The 27,342-nt window shown below is 41.2% G+C and overlaps 1 protein-coding gene across 2 annotated transcripts in view; it reads right to left on the reverse strand.

Annotated features, from left to right (window-relative positions):
- The window catches only part of TANGO6 (transport and golgi organization 6 homolog), a 185,958-nt gene that overhangs the window by 68,980 nt on the left and 89,636 nt on the right, over nt 1-27,342 (reverse strand). For both annotated transcript variants that reach the window (XM_059153126.1, XM_059153124.1), the window contains exon 15: nt 7,999-8,139. In XM_059153126.1, coding sequence (XP_059009109.1) covers nt 7,999-8,139 — 141 coding nt within the window. The remainder of the gene's footprint in view (nt 1-7,998; nt 8,140-27,342) is intronic.

The raw sequence follows: 27,342 nt of genomic DNA on the forward strand, positions 1-27,342 counted from the left end.
GAGTACACATTTCTGGAGGGCAACTTGGCACTGAATATCTAGAGCCTTAAGTGCATGCGTATACTTGGACCCGGTAATTTCCCTTGTAGGAATGAATCCTAAGGAAAGACTTAATGATTTACCAAACGAACTTATGTATAAGAATAATCAATAGCGAACCTCATAATCCTCATAAAGTTCCTCATAAAGTAAGGAACTGAACTGGAAACAACCTAATTAAACAATAATCTTTCTAAAAGATAATTAATAAAACAACCAATAAATCTTATATTTTCAAAAACTACTTAATGACATGGAAAAGTGCTTATTATAAGTAATGTTAAAGGAAAGAAAGCAGTATACAGATGGTATAATTACAATTATGAGAAAGAAAAAGAAACGAGAAGGAAACATCAAAATGTAAACAAAGAGTGATTACTTCTGAACAGTGAAACTGCCAGTGATCACCTACTTTTTTTTAATACTTTTTAATATTTTCCAAACTGTCCAAAATGACCATGTGTTACTGAAACAATTAGGAGGAGAAAGGTCTATAAATAGATTTTAAAGTTACCTCTCCAAAAAAAAAAAAAAAAAAAAAATGACATGAGGAAGAAAAAGAGGAGGAAGATGAGAAAAAAAAAAAATTATTCAGTCTGGGCTTCAACCTTCAAATCTGGCCAGATTAGTATTTCCAATTCACTCAATAAAAATATTTGTTAAACTGAACTATACTGATGCTAATCTAGGCAGATTTGGCAAGAAGCATTTCATCGGATCCTCTGAATTTTGCTGAAAATTTCTCTTTTTAGAATATGAAAACTCTAATCCTGGACTATTGTTTACTGCTGCCGAAATCTGTAAGTGCTCAACTCCCAGACTATCCAATTATTCACTGTCCAACCTATCTTTTTAGTTCACTTCAGACCTATGCCATGAATTGAAAATCTCTGAAAACTATCAGACGAAAGCTATTTCTCAAAAACTGACCTGCTGTGCTGGGAGAAGGATGGGGAACTGAGATAGCCCTGTAGCACACTGCCACACTCAACTGCAGGATCTTGAGAAGAGAAAGGACAAAGGCCATTTCCCCTGTACTCCCACAATCCCCTTCACCAGCAGGTCACTTTATAGATATCTGTGTATGACATATTCTCTCCTTCTAAACTATAAGCTCCTTGCAGGAAGAAGACTGTGGCTTTTTCACGTCCCTATTTCTAGCCCCAGGTAAGGAACGTGCCATTCAGAAGCTAATCAAAAAATGTTTCTGAGGGACGCCTGGGTGGCTCAGTCAGTTGAACGGCTGCCTTAGGCTCAGGTCATGATGCCGTGGTTCTGGGCTGGAGCCCCTGCTTCTCCCTCTTCTTCTGCCTCTCCCCACCAATTCTGGTTGTTCTCTCTCTCTCTTTTTCTCCCAAATAAATAAATAAATAAAATATCTTTTAAAAAGTTTCTGAACTGAACTACATTGATACTCCTATCCTCGAGATTAAGAAAAAAAATTATGTTCAAGATAAACACACACACACACACACACACACACACACAATTTTGAGCATGAGGAAGAGCTGCCAAATAACCCAGGAATTTATATGATTTAGAACTTGAAAAAAGTAGGAAATTAAGTTAGAATTCAGAGAATCTTTGGCTATTACTATGGGAAGAGGTGGAAATTGTTTTTCCGTCAAGGACCTCTGATCCAACTTTGGAATCAAATGAGTGCAACACACAAATAAAAGGCAATTTCATCTATTTTTCTTTCTCTTTTTCCTTAGAATAATGAAATAAATATTGGTAAAATATATAACATCTTCCTTAAACATAAGGGGTAATTTAAAAATATACTTGAGTTCATGTTATGGTCCATTAAATGTCAAAGGAAGGCAAGAAAAGGAGGAGGCATATATTAATAACCTCAACGGTGGCCGGCCACAGACTTTAAGAAGGACAACTTCCAAATTCAGCAGACATCAGAAAAGGTATCACTAAAGCTTATGCTCATAAGATTGGCATAATATAGATAAGATTAGCTATGTGCAGAAGTTCCCATATCCAAAAGGATGCATAAATACATTAGAAGGAAATTAATAACTTTCAACTCTCTCCTATGAGATGGCAACCTAAAAACGTGAGAAGACACTAGAATCTAGTTCAGGCCACCGGGATGGCTGCGTAGGTTGAGTACTGTACAGCTCCAGGGTACACCACTCCTACAATAATGCCTTTTGGAATTTTTAGGGCTGTAAACAACCTGCGTAATTATAAGTGGCAGTCCTCGATCTAATTAACAACGGATAATGTTATAAAGCAGAAACAGAATGGTCCATGTGAGCCCTACAACTGGGTGTATCAACAATGGGCTCTACTGACATTCTGGGCCAGATCATTCTCCATTGCAGGGGGCCTGTCCTGCACACAGTAGGATGCTGAGCATCCCTGGCTTATAGTTATTAAATGCCAGTAACATCCCCAGGCCCCTGGTTGTAATAATTAAAAAGGTCTCAAGACACTGCCAATGTCTCCTAGGGGGCAAAAGTCTTCCCCTACTCCCCTATTTGAAAATCGCTAAGCTAAAGAACAAAGAAGAATGGGGTAATGTTGTTCAGCCCCTGCTGAAGAGAAAGCAGATATTGCATCTGGCATATGTGAGAAAGCCATGTCGTCTGCATCAGATCCGGGATAATGCTCAGGACAGTCTCAGAAGGAAATACCCTCACATATGTATCCAATTCCCTTCACTTAAATTCTACTTTTCAAGTAATGTCTCAATTACCAATTCATTATCTTGCACAAAGTAATTCAATGTCATATTTTGAAAAGAAGTTTTAAAAAGTACATTGACATGTAATGGTCCCCAGGTTATTGTCAACACCAATGTTGGGCCATAGAGGAGTAAATACATGGAAAAACATTTGGAGTGACTGGTAATTTAGCAATGTGTTAAGATTAAATTTCTGGAAATACAATAAAAAACCAAATAGTTCCTTAAATGAAAGAAACTAAACTAAAATCTTTCCACAATATTTCCTACATTGAAAAGCCGAAATTAAAATATATAGATTAATATTTATATAATCTTCATTTGAGAAAGCCTTACACATGAAAGAGAATCCATACAGGAAAAGATTTGTTTATATCAAAATAAAAAGTTTGTGTTTCAAAAACAAAATGAAACAGAAAATTTGAACAAAACTAAAATGAAAACAATCCAAAGCAAATAGTCACAACATAAATTTCAGTGGTTCTTGATTTTTAAATAAATATAGCTTTTATAAATCAAAAAACAGGGGCGCCTGGGTGGCTCAATCGTTAAGCGTCTGCCTTTAGCTCAGGTCACGATCCCAGGGTCCTGGGATCAAGCCCCACATCAGGCTCCCTGGTCGGTGGGGAGCCTGCTTTTCCCTCTCCAGCTCCCCTGTGGTTTGTGTTCCCTCTCTCGCTATTTCCCTCTCTCACAAATAAATAAAATCTTAAAAAAAAAAAAAATCAAATAACAAAATCAATACCCCAGTAGAAAAATGGAGAGGGGTGTCTAGGTGGCTCAGCTGGTTAAGCATCTGCCTTTGGCTCGGGTCGTGATCCTAGAATCCTAGGATGGAGACCTATACTGGACTCCTTGCTCAATGGGGAACCTGCTTCTCTCATTCCCTCTACATGTGCTCTTTCTCTAACTCTATCAAATAAATAAATAAAATCTTAAAAAAAAAAAAAAAAAGAACAGAATCAGATAATTCACAAACACACAATTTAGCCAATAAATACACAGAAAACATTTAACCTTATCAACTGAATTAATGGAAATCAAAACAAGACAGCATTTCTTGATATACATGTGTTTGATTAACAAATACATAGCATATATAGTACTGATGAGGGTACAGACAAATATTCTCAAACACTGAAATTGAGACTGGCACAATCTCAGGGGGATGGGCAAAATGGAGGAGGGAGAGTGGGGGGTATAGGCTTCCAGTTACGGAATGAGGAAATCACAAGAACAAAAGGCACAGCATAAGGAATATAGTCAATGATATTGTAATAGTGTTATACGGTGGCAGATGGTAGTTACACGTGTGGTGAGCACAGTATAATGCATAAACTTGTCAAATCACTATGTTGTATGCTTGAAGCTCATGTAACAATGTATGTCAACTATACTCAAATTAAAATTTTAAACAAGTAAATAAACAAACAAACCAATAAATAAATGGGCATGATCTCCCTGAAAGACAACTTAGCAATAAATATCTTTTTTAAAAAAGATTTTATTTATTTATTTGACAGACAAAGATCACAAGCAGGCAGAGAGGCAGGCAGAGAGAGAGGAGGAAGCAGGCTCCCCGCCAAGCAGAGAGCCCAATGTGGGGCTCGATCCCAGAACCCTGGGATCATGACCTGAGCTGAAGGCAGAGGCTTTACCCCACTGAGACACCCAGATGCCCCAGCAATAAATATCTTTAAAAGTATACACATGCTTTTGGGATACCCGGGAGGCTCAGTCAGTTGAGCATCTGCCGTCAGCTCAGGTCGTGATCCCAGTGTCCTGACATCAAGCCTTGCATCCGAGTGAGCTCCCTGTTCAGCAGGGAGTCTGCTTCTCCTTCCCCCTCTGCCCTCACTCATGCTTGCTTTCTCTCTCTCCCTCTCTATTAAACTCTTTAGGGGAGCCTGGGTGGCTCAGTCATTAAGTGCCTGCCTTTAGCTCAGGTTATGACCACAGGGCTCTGGGATCAAGCCCCATGTTGGGTTCCTTGCTCTATAGGGCCTGCTTCTCCCTCTTCTACTCCCCCTGTTCGAGTTGCCTCTCTCACTGACTCTCTGTCAAATCAATCAATCAATCAATCAATCAATCAATTTTTTAAAAAAATAAAATAAAATCTTAATAAATAAATAAATAAGTACATGCTTTTAACAAGTTCTTCTCTTAGAAATTCTTCCTTGGAGGGTGCCTGGGTGGTTCAGTGGATTAAGCTGCTGCCTTCGGCTCAGGTCATGATCTTAGGGTTCTAGGATGGAGTCCCGCATCGGGCTCTCGGTTCAGCAGGGAGCCTGCTTCCCTCTCTCTCTCTGCCTGCCTCTCTGTCTACTTGTGATCTCTCTCTGTCAAATAAATAAATAAAATCTTTAAAAAATAATAATAGTAAATATTAAAGAAATTCTTCCTTGGAAATGATCATGAATCTGCACAAAGTTTAGCTACAAGAATATTCACCTTAATGTAATTCATAATAGCAAAAACTTGGAACAACCTGTAAGTTGGTCAGCTGAAAAAATTATGGTACATTCAAATGATATATCATGCAATCATTAAAAATTATAGAGGATGTGGAAAACGACCATGTTAATGACAGGAAAAAGATGCTTAATGACATGGGAGAATGTTCAGGATGTAACGGTGTTTTCAGTAAGAGACTGGGTCTGGAGTCAGACTGTCTGGATTCAAATTCTGGATCCACCATTAATTAGCTGTGTGACATTAGGCAAATTAGTAACCCTCTCTGTACCTGTTTCTTAATGTGTAAAAAAATATAACCCCTAAGAAATAATTGATTTAGGCTATAATTATCAATGGCTACTTAAAGCCATAGGAGGAGGGTTGATGGGGAAGTTTGTAACAGATATACCTGACTGGAAACACCACTAATCAATCTCAACATCAGTAAAGTGAGATAAGCAGACATTATATGCCTCCTACTGTGACACAACAGAAAATACAGTATACACCATGCCTAGGAAGTATTCTTACTCTCCAGATTTGAACTGAATTTACCCAAGTGTCTAGATCCCTTAGCATACCATAAATATGGAGATTTAATTCCATTAAAATGAGGTTCAAGAACAATCTAAAGAAACTGATGGTGGTAAAAAGTCAGAATAGTGCTTACCTCTGGGGCAGGTATAGACTAGGAAAGGACAAAAGGAAATTTTATGGGTTACTAGAAGTTTTCTATATTGACATGAGTGTACTGTATAAATTCTTTGCTCTGTCTATGTGATTGCTTGGTTTTTAAAAATGGAAAGAAGAAAAGCTCCTGCTTTTCTCCACGGTCTAGTGGTAAGAAGACAAGTAGGCACGGTGAGGGAACCAGACATGAGGCCAAGAGAAAGCAGCAGGATCCTGTGCCAGGCTCCCAACTGTGGGCCTTGTTCCTTGGAATTCCCTGCTGTTGCCAAGAAGAGCTGGAGGTGGGAAGAGAGCAAAGCTTGGCCCAAAGAAACTAGGGTACTTTTTAGGGAAGTCTTACAGAATGGCTATTCGCAAGGATTTCCACATCACTAGTAAACTAAGTATACTGGCTGTTTTGTAAAAGTGGCCTTTAATTTGCACTTAAGGGATTTCAACACACCACCTCACCTATGCACTTGGACACATGGGTAATGTGAATTAGAAATTAGCAGTTAAGGGGTGCCTGGGTGGCTCAGTGGGTTAAAGCCTCTGCCTTTGGCTCAGGTCATGCTCCCAGGGTCCTGGGATCGAGCCCCACATCGGGCTCTCTGCTCCGCAGGGAGCCTGCTTCCTCCCCTCTCTCTGCCTGCCTCTCTGCCTACTTGTGATCTCTCTCTCTCTGTCAAATAAATGGATGGGGTCTTTAAAAAAAAAAAAAAAAAAAAACAACAAAGAAAGAAATTAGCAGTTAAAAGAATAAATGAAACAAGATGGGATCAGGAGGGAGACAAACCTTAAGAGACTCTTAATCTCACAAAACAAACTGAGGGTTGCTGGGGGGAAGGGAGTCGGGAGAGGGTGGTGGGGTTATGGACATTGCAGAGGGTATGTATGGGCTATGGTGAGTGCTGTGAAGTGTGTAAACCTGGCGATTCACAGACCTGTACCTCTGGGGCTAAAAATACATTATATATTTATAAAAAATAAAAAATTTTTAAAATTTTTAAAAATTAAAAAAAGTAATTAAAAAAAAAAAGAAATTAGCAGTTACAGTTAAGGCAATGTCTTATGGCTGGCTGGTTGGAAATGTAGGCTACAGAAACATTAGAACTTTGAGAATTGATGGAGTTCGCTTTGAAATGCCAGAAGACTGTTTTGGAAATCGGGCTAATTATAGGGACATGTAAAGTTACTGGGACCAAGCCTCCAATGCATTGGGCTCCCCGCTCAGCGGGGTGTCTGCTTCTCCATCTTCCTCTGCCCCTCCCCCTGCTTGTGTGCTCATACTCTCTCAAAATCTTTAAAAAAATTAAAATATAAGAGAGCAATCTTTCTTCTTAGCAAAAAATAAAAATTTACTAAGCCTATACAGTACACCCAATACTATTCTAAATATTACCTTATTTAATCCTTACAAAAAGCCATCTGAGGGAAGTGCTATTAATATCTTCACACTCTATCCTACGACACTGAGGCACCAAGAGATTAAGAAATGTTCCTATGGTCACATGGCCAATAGCAGCCATTTGGGATTTGAACCCAGGCAGTGACTCAAGAGCTCATACTCTTACTACTCTCAGTCTATGTTGTCTGGAGCGACTTCCTTTGAGTTGGAGGGTTCGAATCTTGGCACCACTTTAGTTAGCAGCTGAATGAGTCTTGGACAAACTGCTGAAGGCCTCTGCACACAATTTTCTCATCTATAAAATGGGTCTAACAACAGCCTCTCGACACGATCTGTTGGGAATATTAGATGGATTTTATATGCAGACAGCCTAGCACACAGTAGCCATTCAACAAGAGTTAGCACTATTTCTTCCCTGTCTGACATTCCTCTTCTTTTTATGCTCACTGCTGCTCAGCAAGTGTGAAACTTCTCATTCCAGCTCCAATGAAAGTCAGGTCCCAGCATAGCTCAGGAGAGGAGACCAAGCAGTGGTAGGAAGATGGGCACTACAGCTGCCAATCCCTTGAAAGGCATGTGGACATTTGCTAAATCCCTGAACAGGAAGTAGTTCTTCTCATCCCTGAAACTATCCTCACCAAGCGAGCATAAGAAACCTCCAAGGTACACAGAGTTGGGTTTGAAAGCCACACTGCCCCCTCCCTTTTCCAGATGATGGAAAACTCACCTAAAGCTCTGACAATTCGCATCAGGACTTCCCCAACTTTCATTCTGGTCTCCGCTGTGTGCTTGTCTTTATCACTGTCATACTGAGCCAACAGGCCAAGCAAGATTTTCTCAGGGTATGCATCTGAGAGCAAGGCAACCCCTGGGATTAAAAATAAAAAGAAAGGATTCATTATGATTTGAAGTTGGAAGGCATATAAACCCAGACAGCCTCTGATGAGATGAACGCGGAGATACTTAAACCCATCCCTGCAATTCTACCAGGAAGGGCTGCCCTTTATTTGGAATGACAACATAGTGAGTGCGAAGAACATCGGTCTGGGAGTTCAGACTACTGGATCTTTCTGGTCTCAGTCCTATATGAGCTCTAAGATCATTTCCAACACTGATTCTGTGATTTATGGATCCTAGAGTCTAAAAGCAGAGGCTAGATGATTACATATTGTGGCAGGAATTCACACAGCAGCAGGAGAAAACTGGATTAAATACCCTCTAGGGAGCCCTCCAAGTCTGAGACTCCAAGGTTCTCTGACTACCATCATCCCTGCCAACATAGCAGCCGAAGCACGGTAGCACTTCCTGTCTCTGCGGCAGTTCTCTGTTCCAATATGAGCACTCTCCGTACAACTGTCAACGAGTAGAGTAATTTCCACAAGGAAATATCTTCAGAGGATTCTGGGCATGATCGGTGGAGACCCATGCTTACGGCTGAGTTCCCTGATCAGAAACGGGGAAGGTCCTGCTCTTGAGTCCATATTCCAAGGACAGTAGTAGACCCCCGCCTTATCTGCAGGGAATACGTTCCAAGACTCCCAGTGGATGCCTGAAACTGTAGATAGCTCCAAACACTCTATATTCTTCGTTTCTTTCCCTACATACCTACCTATGACCAAGTTCAATTTATAAATGAGACTCAGTAAGAGATTAACAACAATAACGAAAATAGAACACCTATTTGTGAATGGGATCTTTCTCACTCTCAAAATACCTTATTGTACTCTACACACCCTTCTTGTGCTGACGTGAGATCATAAAATGCCTCCACGATGAGATGAAGTGAGGCGGATGACGGAGGCATTGTGACAGAGTGTTAGGTTACAACCGACCTTCTGGTGGTCAGTCAGTCAGGAGGAGGCTTCTCTGCTTCCAGACCACAGGTGACCTCAGGTAACTGAGACTGTGGGCTGTGGAAAGCAGAACGGCAGGTAAGTGGGGCTGGCTGTACTTGTCGACCCCTTCTGCCATCAAGTTAGCATCTCCGAGTTAGGTCATGGTCCGAGCCCCGCCCCGTACTGAGCAAACTTCACAGGGGTAGAGAGAGGAGGGGAGATAGGACCTAAGATAGAATCAGAAATCAAGATCCTGGTCTCCAAACTATGCTAATACAAGTTCTGTTACTTGGGTGGAACACATTACACACTTCTAAAGAATATCAAGAAGAAAAGAAAAACAGACAAGGGGAGGAAAAACAAACAAGGGTTTCAAAATATATGTAGGGGGAAATGCTTCCTTTTACCACCTCTACCTCAACTACTCTGGTCCATTATTTGCGGCCTGCTGCTTTTCTTCTCTTCCCCAGGAGGCTCTGGTGTTTTACCCGATACCCTCACTGCAGCTGGAACCACCTGGTTAAAACAAGTCAGGCCCCAACACTCTTCTGTGCAAAGCCCTCAGTGGTTTCCCTTCCACCCTGAATATGAGCAACCCCACACTGCCACCTGCCTTTGCTCACTCTCTGACCTCAGCTTTGACCATATCTTCTCCCTTGCTCACCGTCCTCAGCGATTCTGTTCTCCTCACTGTTCTTGGAGTAGACCAAGCTGCTTTGGGCCCATGGTCTTCCCTGGCATCCCCTCTGCCTAGGCTGCTCCTCCTCCAGGCAGGCTTACAGCTTGCTCCCCGAACCCCATCATGTCTCTGTTCAAGTATCACACTTATCACACAGAACATAGAACACAGCAGCCTCCTTCCCCGACCGATCTTTAAAATCCCCTTCACCCTGCTTCCCTTTTCTTCTCAGCACCTATTATTACCTGGCACGGTATCTAACAGTATGTGTTTCTTTACTGACTGCTCTCCTCCTTAGAATGTAAACTTTACAAAGTTATGGATTGTTTTTTGTTGTTCTCTGCTGTAGCCTCAATGTCTAGAAGAGTGCCAGCACATAGCAGGTGCTCAGTACCTACTGTTCTACTCAGTATGTACTTGTTCAATGAAGTCATAAAAGGCTCGAAGATACAGTCCTGATATAAATCTCAGGAATTAAGCAAGAGAAGACAGGGAAGGAGTAATAGAAATGCTTAAGAGAGGAGGCGTGAGGGGATGGGCGAGCCTGGTGGTAGGCATTAAGGAGGGCACGGATTGCACGAAGCACTGGTGTGGTGCATAAACAATGAATCTTGGAACTCTGAAAAAATTAAATTAAATTAAAAAAAAATTCTCAATCATTTTTCATCTGAGTTTACCAATCTCCCATTTTATTTTTTTTTTAAGATTATATTTATTTATTTGACAGAGAGAGAGAGAGAGATCACAAGCAGGCAGAGAGGCAGGCGGGGAGGTGGGGGAAGCAGGCTCCCTGCCGAGTAGAGAGCCCAATGCAGGGTTCGATCCCAGGACTTTGAGATCAGGACCTGAGCCGAAGGCAGAGACTTAACCCACTGAGCCACCGAGGCACCCCAAAATGTGATTTTCATTAATTAATGGTGTTGATACCTTTCTCTCACCTTTTCTTTTAACTTGACACTCATGCAGGCAAAGTCTACATACTATTCATACTATATCCTTTTTTTTTTTTTAAAGATTTATTTATTTATTTATTTATTTGATGGGGCGCCTGGGTGGCTCAGTGGGTTAAAGCCTCTACTTTCAGCTCAGGTCATGATCCCAGAGTCCCGGGATCGAGCCCTGCATCGGACTCTCTGCTTGGCAGGGAACCTGCTTCCTCCTCTTTCTCTCTGCCTACTTTTGATCTCTGTCTGTCAAATAAATAAAATCTTTATTTTTAAAAAAATTTATTTATTTATTTGAGAGAGAGAGTAAGAGAGAGAGAAGAGGGGCAGAGGGAGAGAGAGAATCCTGAAGCAGACTCCCTGCTGAGCGCACAGCCAGATGGACGCTGGCCTGGATCTCAGAACCCCGGGATCATGATCTGTGCTGATAAGAAGAGTCGGATGTTTAACCAACTGAGCCACCCAGGCACCCCTATTTTCTATGTGATAGGTTGTGATTCCATTGTATTATGACTCAGACAGGCACAAAGGCAGTACACCTGGTGAGGGCTGCACCTGTCTGCCTCTTTTTTACCTTCCCCACCCCTATCTTTTCATTGCTTCCAAAAAGCCTGGAAAGTCCCTGCATGTGGTCCTAAGCCACATCTTCCTTTATGTGGCCTCCAGTTTTGTACAAGCAGAAGCTCTGCTCTTAAGGAAGTTTCAGACTATGGCAGAACCTGAATTAGACAGTTACCCTGTTGGCACAATGTGACCGTGCACTTGTAGTTAGCTCCATTATGCAAAATGATGGGGAAGTTCTTGGAGGTCCAAGGTGGAGTTAAAGATATTTTGCCATGGGGAGAATGTCTGTGGCTAACAGAAAGATAAATAAATTGTTTACTAAGGGAGAGAAAGGAAATAGCTTCCAAATCTTCCAAAAAGCGCAAAGCAAAAGTGAATCAGTAGTTGGTAACTGGCGTTCTGGCAGCCATCGTATCACTGACAACTGCAAGGCCTGGTGTATATCAGAGATCTATGGCAATCAGAATCTACTTTTCATCAGAAGTTCCCAAGTCAGAAATCTGGCAGATTTGTTTGCTTTTCGGAATATAGCTGTGATTTTATAATGGAGATTGGTGGGAACATGGGATTTGGTTTATAAAACTTTGATCTATATCTAGCTTTTCTGAAAAACATTTAATTCTAAGTCCCTCCTACTGTCATTTATGCCTATTTTCTCTCATTAATCTTTAGCAGAAAATAGTTATTTACTTCTCACAACATATCCTGCTACATACATCAAAACCAAATGAGCTCTTGATTTCCTTGCTGTAGCAGACATACATTTTGGTTGCACACAGCATCTACTCTGTCTTCTGCTAGCAAAATCTGGTGGTCCTTTGGGAACTATCTCTTTCCTATCCTTAGTCTCTGTGGTGTGAGTGGAGCTAACTACCAGCTTTCTCCCCCTCCACGTGTAAATTCATATCCCAGGCTGGCCAGTTAGGACATTCCATCCCATGCCCACGCAATGATGGGCTCAGGACTGGGCAATGAGACTCAATTCTGGAGCTCACATCGGAACTACTGGGAAAAAGAAAAAAAGCTTTTTCCCCACTTCCCTGTTGAAATTATTAGCCTGGAGCTGCCTGTGACCACTATGGGGAGAAAACCCACCCAAAAATAAAGTCAACACAGAAGAAGGTCAAGCCAAAAAAGGGAAGGAAATAAGGAAGAGACCTGATGTCATGCTTTGAACCTCTGGATCCAACTGTATTTCCACCCACTAAACTCTCTGCATACATGAATCAAAACAAAATCCTTTTATGTATATGCCAGTTTGATTTTTTTTTTCATCCAAAGGAATCCTAACACATTCTTCTTCAGATTAAAAATTTTTTTTGAAATTTTTACTCACTTACGTACTTTTCCTATAATGCCAAACTTTTAATTCCACTAGGGAGTTTTAAATTCTTCCACTCCTGCATTAAAAGGTTGCCAATAGCAAAGCCCAGTTTCCTTGCTTCCCACAGTCCCATGTTAGCAATTGTTTATCTTCTTGATGGCCTTTTCCCCAAACTGCTGCCAAATGGCCCGCTCACTGTTTTGAGTTTTACCTTCTAGGACACAGCTGCTACCTACGAGTTTATAAATCCCTAGAGGACAAGGGCAGCTCCTGCCTTACTCTTACGCCAAAGCAGCAAAGAGAATCACATACGATGGTTAAGACTGTGTAACAATTAAAGAGATGAAATTTTGTGCGGCTGTTTTTGCTTCATATTTGAAAATGAATTTTGACAATGAGGAAGCATGGCCATAACCCTCACATGACCCTTGGTCTCTCGCCCTTGATAATTCCTTTGTAATTTAAAAGTGCGGTAATTTCTGGGTCAGCACAGGCTTCAAGGAAACATGACACATCAATCCCTTTGGCAAAAAGAACCAAATGACTGTGTGAGAAATACCTGTTCCAGCTCTGATCACAGGAAAATGACTACGTATTTCAAGATGTGGCATAACAGATAAGTTGCACAGAAAGTAAAGGTGAACCTAAAACGGCCAAGGTTCATGAAAACATTCTGATCTGGATTTTCAGGCAAAGCATAGGATATAGGCAAATTAACTCAGGTGAAAAAAATATTAATAAAAGCACATTATGCATCAAAATAGAGCCTGACAACTCTGTAAAACCATCATTTGTCTCCCCAAAAGACTTTCTTCACAAAGCTGGAAATGTATTCTAATCCCAACAGTGTTGACTTCCAGATGATTCCCAAAAAGGTGTTCAGTGATTCTGCAGACCTTCGTCAGTAAAAGGAGCCTAGGTGTTGTCTTACCTTACACAACGGTCTTGCATTGCAGGAAAGATAGTTTAACTCTTTGCTAGTTTAAGTCTTTGCTGACTGGCTCTATCCCAAGAACGTGCTAAGCCAATCTCCACTTTAAAACTAACCTGCCATGTTCTCCTGGACACGTAACAACCTATCTCCCAAAATACTCACATCAACCTGGAAAACCACCTACTCCCTCAAACTTCTCAGGTATTTCTGCTGACAAAACTGTAAGAAACACAAAACTCCACATATTGTGATTCCATTTACATGAAATGCCCAGAATAGGCAAATCAGAATAGACAGAAAGTAGATTTAGTGGTTACTTAGGGCTACAGGAAGTAAGAGGAAATAGGAAGTGACTGCTAATGGATGTGGAGTTTCTTTCTGGAGCAATAAAAACCTTCCAAAATTGATTGTGGTAATGGGTACACACTCTGTGAACGTACTAAAACCACTGAATTGTACACTTTAAATGAGTGAATTGGATGGTATGTGAAATATATCCCAAAAAGTTATTATTTAAAAAAATATCAAAAAAAATATCAAAGCTTTTTCATATCTATCCATTTGGGTTTCTAGAATAGAAGAAAAAAGGAGAAAATAATATAGCTCATCTTAAATATAAAGGGAAATCCAGTGCTACAAACAAAAGTATCACCTTCCTTTTGTATCAAATCTATTTTGGTTGCCCCTGTAGGGTGAGGGTGGACAGACAGCAAAGCAAAGGATTTTTTATCTGAATGAGGAGAAAGGTCAAGTACTTCACATTTCACAAAACCTAACATGTTTAAGAAAATATATTATGCTAAAATTCTAAGTTCTATGTTAAGCCAGAAACTCTAGGAATTTGTCCTAGCAGCTATGCTAGCACAAACAGAAAATTATTTACGTACAAAATCATCACTGAAGTACTACCGGTAAAGAAAAGACTGGAAACAAATTAAATATTTATCAATAGAGGACTGATTAAGTTGTAGTCAGTCAAATAATGGGATAGAATGTATCCATAAAAAAATTTAAAAAGCTTTTTTTTTTAAATTTTTTTAAAAGATTTTATTTATTTATTTTTCAGAGGGAGAGCGAGCACAGGCAGACAGAGTGGAAGGCAGAGTCAGAGGGAGAAGCAGACTCCCCGTGGAGCAAGGAGCCCAATGTGGGACTCGATCCCAGGACGCTGGGATCATGACCTGAGCCGAAGGCAGCTGCTTAACCAACTGAGCCACCCAGGCGTCCCAAAAAAAAGCTTTTTTTTTTTTAAAGATTTTATTTATTATTTATTTGACAGAGAGAGAGAGAGACAGATCACAAGTAGGCAGAGAGGCAGGCAGAGGGGGAGGAGGAAGCAGGCTCCCTGCAGAGCAGAGAGCCCGATGCGGGGCTCGATCCAAGGATCCTGAGATCATGACCTGAGCAGAAGGCAGAGGCTTTAACCCACTGAGCCACCCAGGCGCCCATCAAAAAGCTTTTTAAGAACCGTTATGGAATACATTATAAGATCTACTGTTAGGTAGAACGCAAAGTCACAAACTATGTGTACAGAATTCAACTATTTCTGTACAAAAGGGAAAAACATACTCATAAAATATTTCTGGAAGGATACACAAGAAACTCATGGTTTTGGTTGTTTCTGGGGAGGGAAATGGGGAAAGATATGAGAGAAGAAAGTTTTTCTTCTGTATCTTTTTGTACCTTTTGAACTTTGAACCATGTGATGTATTATCTACCAAATATAAATTCTAAAAATGTAAGTTGAAAACAGTCTGTGATAAAGGACGTGGTCTTTTAAAATAGACCATCCTCTTTTAGAGCCGAGAATGTAAAAAGAATTTGCAATCAAGTGTTGTAGAATGACCACAAATGTTTCTATTTTATTCCTCTTGAACTACGAAAGTAACAACTGAGGAGTAAAAAGGGTATAAACCCAAAGACAAGAATAAAGAGAACAGGACAGGTGTCAAAGGCTGAGTCTGCGTAAAGAGAACGAAGACGGGACAACATAATGACACATATTCAATATGGCTGTTAAATCATTTGGAAGAAGTGAGCAATAATTACATAGAAAACTAAACAAAAGGATAAGGAAGACTGAACACTAGGCTCAGCAATGAGTAATACCCAAATAGTCAACAGTAAATACAGCCTAATGAGGTAGCCCAAAATCGACGCGGAAATGGCAGGAGGGGAAGGCCACGGGTGTGCATGTCTACGTATATGTGTGCATGTGTTAAAATCCTCATCCAACATACAGAAAATGAGTAGATAATGCCCAAAGTTTTTTTAAATCAAGAGAAATATGGGATGCTTGGCTGGCTCAATCAGAGGAGCTTATGACTCTGGATCTCAGGGTTGTAGGTTCGAGCCCCGTGTTGGTGTAGAGATTACTTAAAAACAAAATCTTTAGGGGCGCCTGGGTGGCTCAGTGGGTTAAGCCGCTGCCTTCGGCTCAGGTCATGAACTCAGGGTCCTGGGATCGAGTCCCGCGTCGGGCTCTCTGCTCAGCGGGGAGCCTGCTTCCTCCTCTCTCTCTCTCTGCCTGCCTCTCTGCCTACTTGTGATCTCTCTGTCAAATAAAAAATAAAATCTTAAAAAAAATAAAAAATAAAAAAATAAAATCTTTAAAGGAAAAAAAAAAAGAAATACATGTGAACATTCTATTAATAAATGGGAAGGTAATCACTAGAAGAAACTATTCAAAAGGGGTGGGAAAGGAATGGTTATCTTTGGGGACTGGAACAGTGAGGGGGAAGAAGCTGGGCAGGAGATAAGCTTTTTGACTCATTACAAACTATGTTCAAAGTAATTAATGAAAGCAAGTTTATTTTAAAAACTAGAAAGAAGATAAAAAGCATATTAATGTACAGAGGAAGCACAGTGCAAGAACAGTGATGCGTAAGAGAAGAGGTCAGGCACAGGAGACTTTTCCTTTGATTACAAAAAAAATCATCACCGATCTGTACCTGTCCTCTCTTGCAGCTTGATGACACAAAGATACGAAAGGCTAAAACCTGAAGAGAGGGAAAATATCCTTCCTTAGCAGGGTACTTCAGTTGTTACACTTGAGACCTTTCATTATGATGAAAGCCAACAATAATTTCAGCTCCAAAAATCCAGGAAGTTGCACAAACTGGGGAAGTTGGTTATTAAATCAAGGAAGTGTGGGGAATTCAACTGGATGGCTGGTCTGTCTTTGTAATTACAGTAAATGGCAATGTGTCTAGATGCCAATTTGACGTTAAGTTTCTCTACAGCTCCAAAGCTGTGCTAAGTGTGGACAAGCCCCAACAAATTTATAAAGATTCAATATGAGTGAGTGTTATGCAGGCCTGAAGAAAAAACAGGGTTAGACTAATAAACTGTCACAGTTAACAGCTAAAGATCTGGGAGAACCATACCTAGGGTTTATCTCTCTCTCTCTTTTTTTTTTAATTTTTAATTTTTAAAAATTTATTTTTATTTTTTTAAAGAGATTTTTATTTATTTATTTGACAGAGAGAGATCACAAGTAGGCAGAGAGGTAGGCAGAAAGAGAAAGAGAGAGAGGGAAGCAGGCTCCCTGCTGAGCAGAGAGCCCGATGTGGGACTTGATCCCAGGACTCTGAGATCGTGACCTGAGCCGAAGGCAGCGGCTTAACCCACTGAGTCACCCAGGTGCCCTTTTTTTTTTTTTTTTTTAAAGATTTTATTTATTTATTTGACAGACCAAGATCACAAGTAGGCAGAGAGGCAGGCAGAGAGAGAAAGGAGGAAGCAGGCTCCCCACAGAGCAGAGAGCCTGATGTGGGGCTCGATCCCAGGACCCTGGGATCATGACCTGAGCCAAAGGTAGAGGCTTTAACCCACTGAGCCACCCAGGCGCCCCTAGGGTTTATCTCTTTAAGTCATGATCGAAATAATACATTTGAAGTGTGCCTGGGTGGTATAGCCAGTTAATCATCCAGCTCAGGTCATGATCTCAGGGCCGTGAGATTGAGCCCCATGTCAGGCTCAGCATGGAGTCTGCTTAAGACTCTCTCTCCCTCTATCCTCCATGCTCTTGCTTGCTCTAATAAATCAATAAATCTTTAAATAATAAATTCAAATACTAAAATAATGCCAATGTGTTTTGCTTAAATTGTTCTCTAGTTCCCGTTTTTGAGGGGAAATGTTAAAAGGAGTGCATCTCTATTTGCTCATAGTTAACTATACTTGCTGGAAACCAGGTGGATCACAAATTATTACAATAAAAAAATACCTAATAGCAAAGATAGTAATAACATTCCGAATATTTACTCAGTGTTTTCAACATGCCCGACTGTTCTAAGCAATTTTAATGCATTCATCCATTTAATTCTCCCAAGAGTCCTTTCAAGTAGGTATTATTCTTATCCCTAATTTTATGAAAGGAGAAGTTAAGGAACACAAGGGTGAAAAATATGACCCACAATATTTGGCACATGGCTGAGCAGAAGTGCAAACCTGTACTCGGCTATGCTGTGGGCCCCCCAGCAGCAGTGCCTGGGAGAAAGTAACTGCTGGAATAATACTAGCTTTGCAAATCCTAACCCCAAAGATAGCAGACCTTACACTGTCAAGTATATGAAACGGCCTTACTCCATAAAATATATTTTTTACTGAACTCCAAGGTCAGAGGAAAGAGAGGCACTCTGTACTCTGCATCCCATAAGAGAAAGGCCAGAATTCTCTAGACTCTAGTGGGTCTAGTGGGGCTTCATAGGGACTGCTTCATTCATACTCAGTATCTTTATTTAGCCTGTCACAAAGGGAGGTGACTGATGTTAATGAAATTCACAAATGATTCTAACTCGAGATGCTGCTGACATTAGTGGTAACTGAGGAGCTGTACAAAAGGAAATTGAGAACTTGGATTTTCAGGAGTTCCCGTTTTTAACCAGTGATCCTCACACATCTCCATTCTACTCGATACTGAAAGCCCCCTAGATCTCTTATTCTACCCTCCCCGAATGCGCAAAATCCAAAATATCTCTCAAAAGCTTAGAGTCCACCTTGTCAGAGCTGCCTCTATCAGACTCCTGTGAGCGATAGAGAGGAAGGGGTAAGGGAGAGAAAGAGGAAAACGGAGCCTCCAGAAGCCGCCACCATCAAGGGTTCTGTTCTATGTGCAGAAACACGAACAAAGCTGCCTGAATACTGGCTGAAGGCAGAAGTGAGGAAGGAAGGACAGGAAAACAGCAATTACCTCTGCTTTCGGGGTAATCACTGCCCTACTCATTCCAAGAAACCCACATTTCAGCTGTTTCGGGGTGAGAACTAAAGAAGCAGGATGTCATTCATTTAATTCTCTTTATGTAGCTTTCCAAGAGTAAAAAAAAGGACATTAGCATTCTCTTTATTTATTTATTTTTAAGATTTTTATTTGAGAGAGAGAGAGAGAGAGCACAGGACAGAGCAAGAGCGCACAAGCAGGGTTGGGGGAAGGAGAGAGGCAGGCAGAGGCAGAAGGAAAAGCAGGGGGACGCCTGGGTGGCTCAGTTGGTTAAGCAGCTGCCTTCGGCTCAGGTCATGATCCCAGCGTCCTGGGATCGAGTCCCACATTGGGCTCCTTGCTCAGCAGGGAGCCTGCTTCTCCCTCTGCCTCTGCCTGCCATTCTGTCTGCCTGTGCTCGCTCTCTCTCTGATAAATAAATAAAATCTTTAAAAAAAAAAAAAAAAAAAAGAAGGAGAAGCAGGCTTCCTGCTGAGCAGGCCCCCCCCACTCCCCCCCCCCCCGGGCTTGGGACTCAATCCCAGGACCCGGGGATCATGACCTGAGCTGAAAGGCAGACGTTTAACCAACTGAGCCACCTGGGTGTCCCAACATTCTCTTTACGATATCAAACAGTTACTGGTTAAAAAAGAAAAAAAGGCCTTCCAATTTCCCATAAAATAGTGAGTAGTTCCCTTTTAGCTGACTCTTGATAAGAAAATAAAACTCTTTACATCTCCTAAAGACCCCAAGATGGGTGGTCCTGGTGGGAGGAATACAAACTAAACTGCAGACTCATTTTTGCCAAAGTTTTCTACCGGCATTTCACCCCAAGCACATGCAGAGAGAAGCTGCAGAATCAGCAGAGCGGACTGATGCGTCAGGTTCTCCTTCGTCTGATGGAGCCAAAGCCTCCCCGGGGAGTTGTCACCTGGCCTGCAGCTCCAACAAGACAGGGCTGATCCTTCCCGTTCTCCAGTGTCTCAGGGCTAGGAGACTTGCTCTGCGCTTTGGGCACCAAGCAGTGACACAGGCGAGACACCAACGCTAATGAAATTGCTCCTTTTTTCCTGCATTAAGCCTAGCACAAGCCCTGATGAAAGGATTAGGCGAGTCTCTGTGATAGGCACTCCAGGCTAGGACTTGCTTAGAAAGTTGTCTGTTAAGTCAGTAACCGTGACATGCAGAGCTTAAACTGTAGTTTCATATGGAAACCAGGCAGAGCTACTATACATTTCATCCAAAGAGCCCCTTCTCCCCTGATAAAGGCACACACACACACAAACACTCTGCCTATAAACCTAGGCATGGGCCTTCTAGGAGTCCATACAGCCCTCAGGTTAAAATCCCCGTGCTAAGTAGGGCACCCATAAAGCGGAAAGGAGAAACCTTTAAAAAATTTGCTTGCACTATCAGAAGAACGTTTCTTATTCCCCTGGTGGCATAAATAATACATGGTCACACTGAAAGATTCAAATACTAGAGAAAAGCAAAAGAAGAAAGTAAAATAAAAATCATCTTTGGGAGGTATGGGAGCATTGAGGACTTAAGGGGAGAGAATCTCTTTAAGATAATGAAGATGTTGTAAAATTAATTGCAGTAATAGATGCACAACTCTGTGTGTATACTAACAGCTATTGTATTTTACACTTAAAAAGGGCATACTGTATAGTATACGAATCATATTCCAGGTAAGCAGTTTTTTTTTTAAGTCACCTGAAATCAACACAAATATTTTCACACCCTCTCATTCATACACCATTTCCTAAGTCACACACACACACATACACACACTCTCTCTCTCACACAGTTTTTATTGTGGATAACTTCATTTTAACAGCTTTCTTTTTAAAGGGAGGTTGGAGGGGCCCCTGGGTGGCTCAGTCAGTTAAGCGTCTGCTTTCAGATCCGGTCATGATCCAGGGTCCTGGGATCGAGTTGGAGTCCGCTTCTTCCTCTGCCTCGGCCTGTCTCCCTCCCACTTGTGCACTCTCTCTCTGAAATAAATATTTTTTTAAGAAAGGGAGGATGGGGGAGTTTATCACCCCAGATGACATCACTTTTACACTAGGTAACTTGAGGTGGTTCAACAATAACACTGAACACTTCAATAGTAATATTATAAGTCATAGCAATAAGGATGATAGAAAAAGGATTTCTTTCAAATTTTACTTCAGTTAAAAACACGGAGGGGCGTCTGGGTGGCTCAGTGGGTTAAGCCGCTGCCTTCGGCTCAGGTCATGATCTCAGGGTCCTGGGATCGAGTCCCGCATCGGGCTCCCTGCTCGGGGGGGTGGGGGGGCCTGCTTCCCTTCCTCTCTCTCTGCCTGCCTCTCTGCCTACTTGTGATTTCTCTCTGTCAAATAAATAAATAAAATCTTTAAAAAAAACAACAACAACAACACGGAGATAGGGAGGCATCTGGCTGGCTAGGTCAGTGGAGGATAGACTCTTGATCTCATTGTCATGAGTTCAAGCCCCACATGGGTATAGAGATTACTCAAAACAAAACAAAACAAAACAAAAATAACAAAACAAAAACAAAAAACTTTAAAAAAGGTGGGGAGGGGCACCTGGGTGGCTCAGTTGATTAAGCCACTGCTATCAGCTTAGGTCATGATCCCGGGGTCCTGTGATCCAGCCTACATTGGGCTCCTTGCTCAGCAGGGAGCCTGCTTCTCCTTCTCCCTCTACTTGCTACTCTGCCTGCCTGTGCTCTCTCTCTGCCAAATAAATAAATAAAATTTATTTAAAAAGGTGGGGGGAGAGGAGTAAAAAAACAAACAAACAAAAATCCCAAACCTAAATCAGTTATGTAAGAATATATAGAAGTACTCTGCAGCTATGGCATAAACCATGTTTGGAAAACATCTTTAAATAAAGGCAATGGAAAAAATTCTTTCATGCATTCACCTATTAATAGAGTATGTACTATGTGCCAGATACTGTTACTAAGTGATACAAATATAATAGGACAGTGCCTGTCTAGAGAAAGAGACAAATTAGCCAATGATTATAAGACAGTGCGGTTGAGGGGCACCTGGGTGGTTCAGTCACTGTCTGTCTGTCTTCGGCTCAGAGAGCCTGCTTCTCCCTCTGCCACTTTCCCTACTAGTGCTCTCTCTCAATCTCAAAAAAAAAAAAAAGTGTGGTAGATAGTGCGAGTTAGGAATAATGAGAGCTTAGGGAGGGAGGAGTCAAAAAAGGGTATAGGGCAGGGTAGAGCTTGCTGGAGAACGAGCAGGAAAGCTGTGCAGCAAAAGACACTGGGTCCTGCAACTCCGAGCTACGTCTGGGCCCAAGAACTAACAGCATAATTATTCAGTGTGAAAAAAGTTCCAGAGAAGTTTTAGCTGGAACCACACTAGGCACCCACCCCCTACTTATGTCTTAGCGTGGATTCCCCAAACAGAAATAACTGGCTCCAAAGGCATGAACATTTCAAAGCGACATTGCAAAAATGTCCCCAGTAGTTTTCCCACCAAGAGCGACCAAGGGTGCCTCAGTGAGCGCTGGGTAGTCTCATTTAAAAGACAAAACCGTGTTTTTTGAAATGTCACAAAAAGTTACATTTAATTATTATTTTAATCTACCTTTCTTTGCTTATTAGAAAAGTCAAATATTTTACCAAAATTATATTAGTTTTATTCCTCTACCACGAATCGCCTATTTATTTTTATCCATTTATGTACTGGATATTTTCATCAATCTCTATGAGCTCTTTATGCAATGAAGAAATTAACTGTTTGCTTGTCCCTTCTGTAAGAAACAGGTTTACTGAGATAGAATTCCCATGCCATAAAATTCACGATTTTATTTATTTGTTTTTAAGATTTCATTTATTTATTTGATAGAGATCACAAGTAGGCAGAGAGGCAGGTAGAGAGAGGAGGAAGCAGGAGCCGCACTGAGCAGAGAGCCTGATGCCGGGCTCGATCCCAGACCTGAGCCGAAGGCAGAGTCTTTAACCCACTGAGCCACCCAGGTGACCCAAATTCACCATTTTAATGTGTGCAATTCAGTAGTCTTCACTATATTCATGTAGTTGTGCAACCAGCATCACTATTTAATTCTAGGACATCTGGATTACTGCGAAAAGAAACCTCCTACCCATTAGCAGGCATTTTCTTTCTCCACCCAGACTCACCAGCTCTAGGTGACCGCAAATCTACTTTCTGTCTTTAAAGAATGATGCTTGTCCTTTTTGTTGCCTATTTTTCTGTATTATATTTTCATTTTAATAAGGCTGTTTTTGACATAAATGAGTTTTAAACTTCTAAGAGACCAAATCCATTAATCTTTCCTTTTTGACTTCTCCATCACAGACTAAATATCCTCTCTCTGTGTTACACCCAGCCTAATTTTTCCCTTTCTACTTTCTGGTTCATTAATTCTCTCTTCAGGTGTGTCTGTTGTAAAACCCATCCACTGAGTTTTTAATTTTACTTATTCTATCTTTTTATTTTCAGACATTCTATTTGTTTTTGTTTTCCCAAATCCGCTGTATCAGTTTTGGTTGTTTCCTATCCCTGAAGACATTTTCAAGTTTGTCTTGCATTTCTTTTACTATCCTAAACCTGGTTGCTTCTTAATTCGTGTGTAACAATTCTAATACCTAAAATCTTCTTGGATCTGGGATGCCTAGGTGGCACAGCCATTTAAGCATCTGCCTTCAGGTCAGGTTATGATTCTGGGGTCAACAAGTCCTAAGTCAGCCTCCCTGCTCAGTGGGAAGTCTGCTTCTCCCTCTGCCCTCTGCCAACCCCCACTTCTTCTCTCTCTCTCATTCTCTCAAATAAATGAAATTTTTAAATAAATAAAATAAGAACTTCTGGGATCTTGTTTCCTTGTGCTGGGTATTCTGTGACTTTGTACTGATTATTGTTCATACAGAAATATAAAATAATTTTTATGAGGAGTGAATGGGGAATTACTGCTTAACGGTTATAGACTTCTGTTTGGGGTGATGAAAATGTTTTGGAGGGGTGCCTGGATGGCTCAGTCAGTTAAGTGACTGAGCAGGAAGTCTGTTTTGGATTTTCTCTCTCCTCTCTCTGCCCTTCCATCCACTCATGCATGTGCATGCTCACTCTCACTCTCTCTCTCTCGCTTTCCCTCAAATAAATGAATTTTTAAAAAATTTTGGAAACAGATAGTTATGATACAACATTGTGGGTATATATGGTTAAAAGAGCAAATTTTATGTTATATATATTACCATGATAAAAATGTTTTATTACTAAAAAATTAAAAAATAAAAAGAAATTATTGGGGGGGTTTCTTTGGGGTCTAGGATGAAGGTGCCTTCCTCCATAGGAGATATTCTTTTGTTTCTACAAGATACACACATATATTACCACTACAGAAATTTTAAACTCTGCGGCTTCTGGGTGGCTCAGTGGGTTAGGCATATGACTCTTGATTTTGGCTCAGGTCAAGATCTCAGGGTCAGGAGACCAAGCCCTATGGCGGACTCCAATCTGGACATGGAGCCTGCTTTTAAATGCAAATTTGCAGAAGATGTAGTCCATTCAGTGATTACATCTTAGGGCCAGGTTTTCTTTCCTTCCTGCTTCCTCTACTTAGTGCCAAGACAATGCCCTCTCCTCCGATCTGCCTGAAGGTGTATTTTTTTAAATAGATTTTTATTTATTTATTTATTTGACAGAGAAAGACACAGTGAGAAAGGGAACACAAGGAGGGGGAGTGGGAAAGGGAAAAGCAGACTTCCCCCTGAGCAGGGAGCCCAATGTGGGGCTCGATCCCAGGACTCTGGGATCACGACCTGAGCCAAAGGCAGACACTTAACAACTGACCCAACCAGGTGCCCCCGCAAAGGTGTATTTATTTGGGGTCTAAGCTTAAAGTTGGAGGTCTTCTATTACACTCCCCACTTCAAGATGGGTTTGGGCCTTCATCTCTGCAACTCGCCCTTCAAAGCCTAGAAACTCACAGCTTAATTTCATCAAACGCCTTGAGGGAAAATGAAGGTTCTTATGATCAGCTTACCTTTCACGATCCTGTCTTTTTCTTAAGATGTTGGTTTGGGCACATCTGTGCTTTCTTGTTCGTTCTTTAATGCTTTTTAAATATTTTAAATGTTACCCTACATAATGATTGTTTTCAGCTGACTTGTCTTGTCATTATCAGAAATGGAAGGCATAAATACATTTTCTTCTGGGTTTTGCCAACTTTGATTTTAAAATGTAATGTCTTAATTCACCTGACAAATACGGTACATGTTGAGGTTTCTTTGTTATTAGTAATGGTTAGCATATCGTATTTTCCATAAATGGTTATCCTACGAAAGCATCTTCACTCCTGAGGCGCCCCCCTTTAAACTGCTGTCTCACTGAGCTTAACGTGAAATGAAGTTATTTTCACATTTTATAATTTTTGACCCACTGACCTAACTGATCCTCTCAGCAACCTAATAAGTGTTACATGTCTCGGCTCCTAACACATGCCGCTGAGAGATCAAACATGCTGTGCCACTAGAGAAGCACAGTTAAGAGAAGAGCAGGGTGGCTCTCTGAGCTGTCATTTTCCTTGTCTGTCCTTGTTACGAACATCATCTGGACAGACGCATCCGGATGAAATTTTGCTACAAATTTAACCATTTGGTTGCTGAACTGCAAGGCAAGAAACAATGAACATGTTCAATTTCATCTGATTAGAATTCTCAGAATTAATAATTTTTCAAACTGAGTCTCTTTATAAACTAAATATAGAAAAGTTATTATTATGGTCTGGTTTCTAAGCAACCATTTCATTAAGAAAAGCTCCACTTGGGAAAAACATCTGTTTGTCAGTAAGGTTTCTGCTGTCATCATACGATATCATAGTGAAAAAGCCATGGTCACCCTGTGCCTCAGTAATCCCCAGTTGTGAAAAGGTCAACAGGGGGTACTCCAACAGGGGGAGCCATCTGTTTCAATCTCTGCTAGTCCCGGAACCTCGTTACCATGAAACAAGTCAGTTTTTCTCAGCAGCCACATAATTTAAAAAACATTATGTTCTGATTATAAAAGCAATAAATTTTCATACCATAAAATGTGAAAAATACAAGAAAAAAAGGCATGAAGAAGAAAATAAAAATCACTTAAGTTTTCGACACCATATTAGATTTCATTTCAAAAATGGATTCTATTGCTAAAAAAAAAACTATTTGAAAACCACTGGCCACAATTAACTCCATGGGGGTTTTGCCTTTTTCATCTGCAATGAGGATGTTTTTCATAAGGTTAAGGGCTGTGTGCTGAAGCAGAGCTTGGAGATAGACATTTGTTGTTGCTTTAAAATCAACAGAACTGGGGCACCTGGGTGGCTCGGTTGGTTAAGGGGCTGCCTTCGGCTCGGGTCATGATCCCAGAGCCCTGGGATCGAGTCCTGCATTGGGCCCCCAACTCCATGGGGAGTCTGCTTCTACCTCTGACCTCCCCTCTCATGCTCTCTTTCTCAAATAAAGAAAATGTTTAAAAGTAAATAAATAAAAGCAACTGAACCTTGTTTTCACAAGATTTCTAAAGATTTCACAATCTTTAGAGGAGACTCAATGAAATAGAGAAGAAAGCAGAGTCCTCTAGTTAGAGTGGGGCTGACTGGGGGCCCGAGCCCACCCAGCCTACCCCTTTCTTCACTGATCTTAGGGTCCTATACAACACAGGCACTCATGTGGGCCCTACTGCCTGCAGGCTCCTCCCTGCCACAGTACTGTGCCTTTGCTGTTCCCTCCGTCTGGGGCAATCTTCCCTCCCTTCTTTACTAGGCTCATTTGTAATCACCCACCAGACCTCAGCTTATAGGTCACCCTTTTCTTCCCCTCTCTGTCAGGTGAAATGTCCCGAACACAGGCTTTGATGCCATGCTTAACTGTTTCTCCACAGCACCCGTCAAAGCCACACTTCACCTCTGTTCATGTATGAGTGGATTGCTCCCTGCCTCCCACCCTCTCCTCTCCTCCCCACCAACAAATGTAAATTCCACGAAGGTAGGGAATGACTTTCTCAGCAATGACTGAGCGCAGCAGCACCCTCACACACAGTACTTGCTCGATAAACATGAATGAATGAATAAACATCTTAACCCATTAAGAAAAAAAGTCACCATTCTTTTTGCCCTTATCTAAAGTCAGGTTACTAATAATGGAAAATAGAAGTCGGACATCAAGTGCAAACCTGCTTTCAAAAACAGACTTCCCCTATGAAAGAAAACTTTAGCAATCATGCCCTGGCAGGTGGACATGAGGAATGACCTAATTAGGTCTTTGGTAGCTCAGTGCCTGTGATCCATTCCCTGAGGCTCAATTCATTCCCAACGTTCCAGCTTCCTCAGGGACAGCAGAGACACCACTAGGACAGGAAAACCGAGGACAAAGGTCTAACGTAAGACTCTAAAGATGAGTTGCCAAAACCGTATGGACATCATTTACATGCACTTTTCCTAAGTACACTGCCCAAGATCTCGACGTGACCAAAGAAGGAGAAACTGATGCTTCAATCAGTTAAAAACGTTAAACTTATGACTCAGCAACAAAATGAACTATGTCAGGGTTAATAAAAAGTATAATTGGGCTTATTAAGTGTGTGAACAGT

The sequence above is a fragment of the Mustela lutreola genome, chromosome 16 (assembly GCF_030435805.1).
Source record: "Mustela lutreola isolate mMusLut2 chromosome 16, mMusLut2.pri, whole genome shotgun sequence".
Classification (NCBI taxonomy): domain Eukaryota; kingdom Metazoa; phylum Chordata; class Mammalia; order Carnivora; family Mustelidae; genus Mustela; species Mustela lutreola.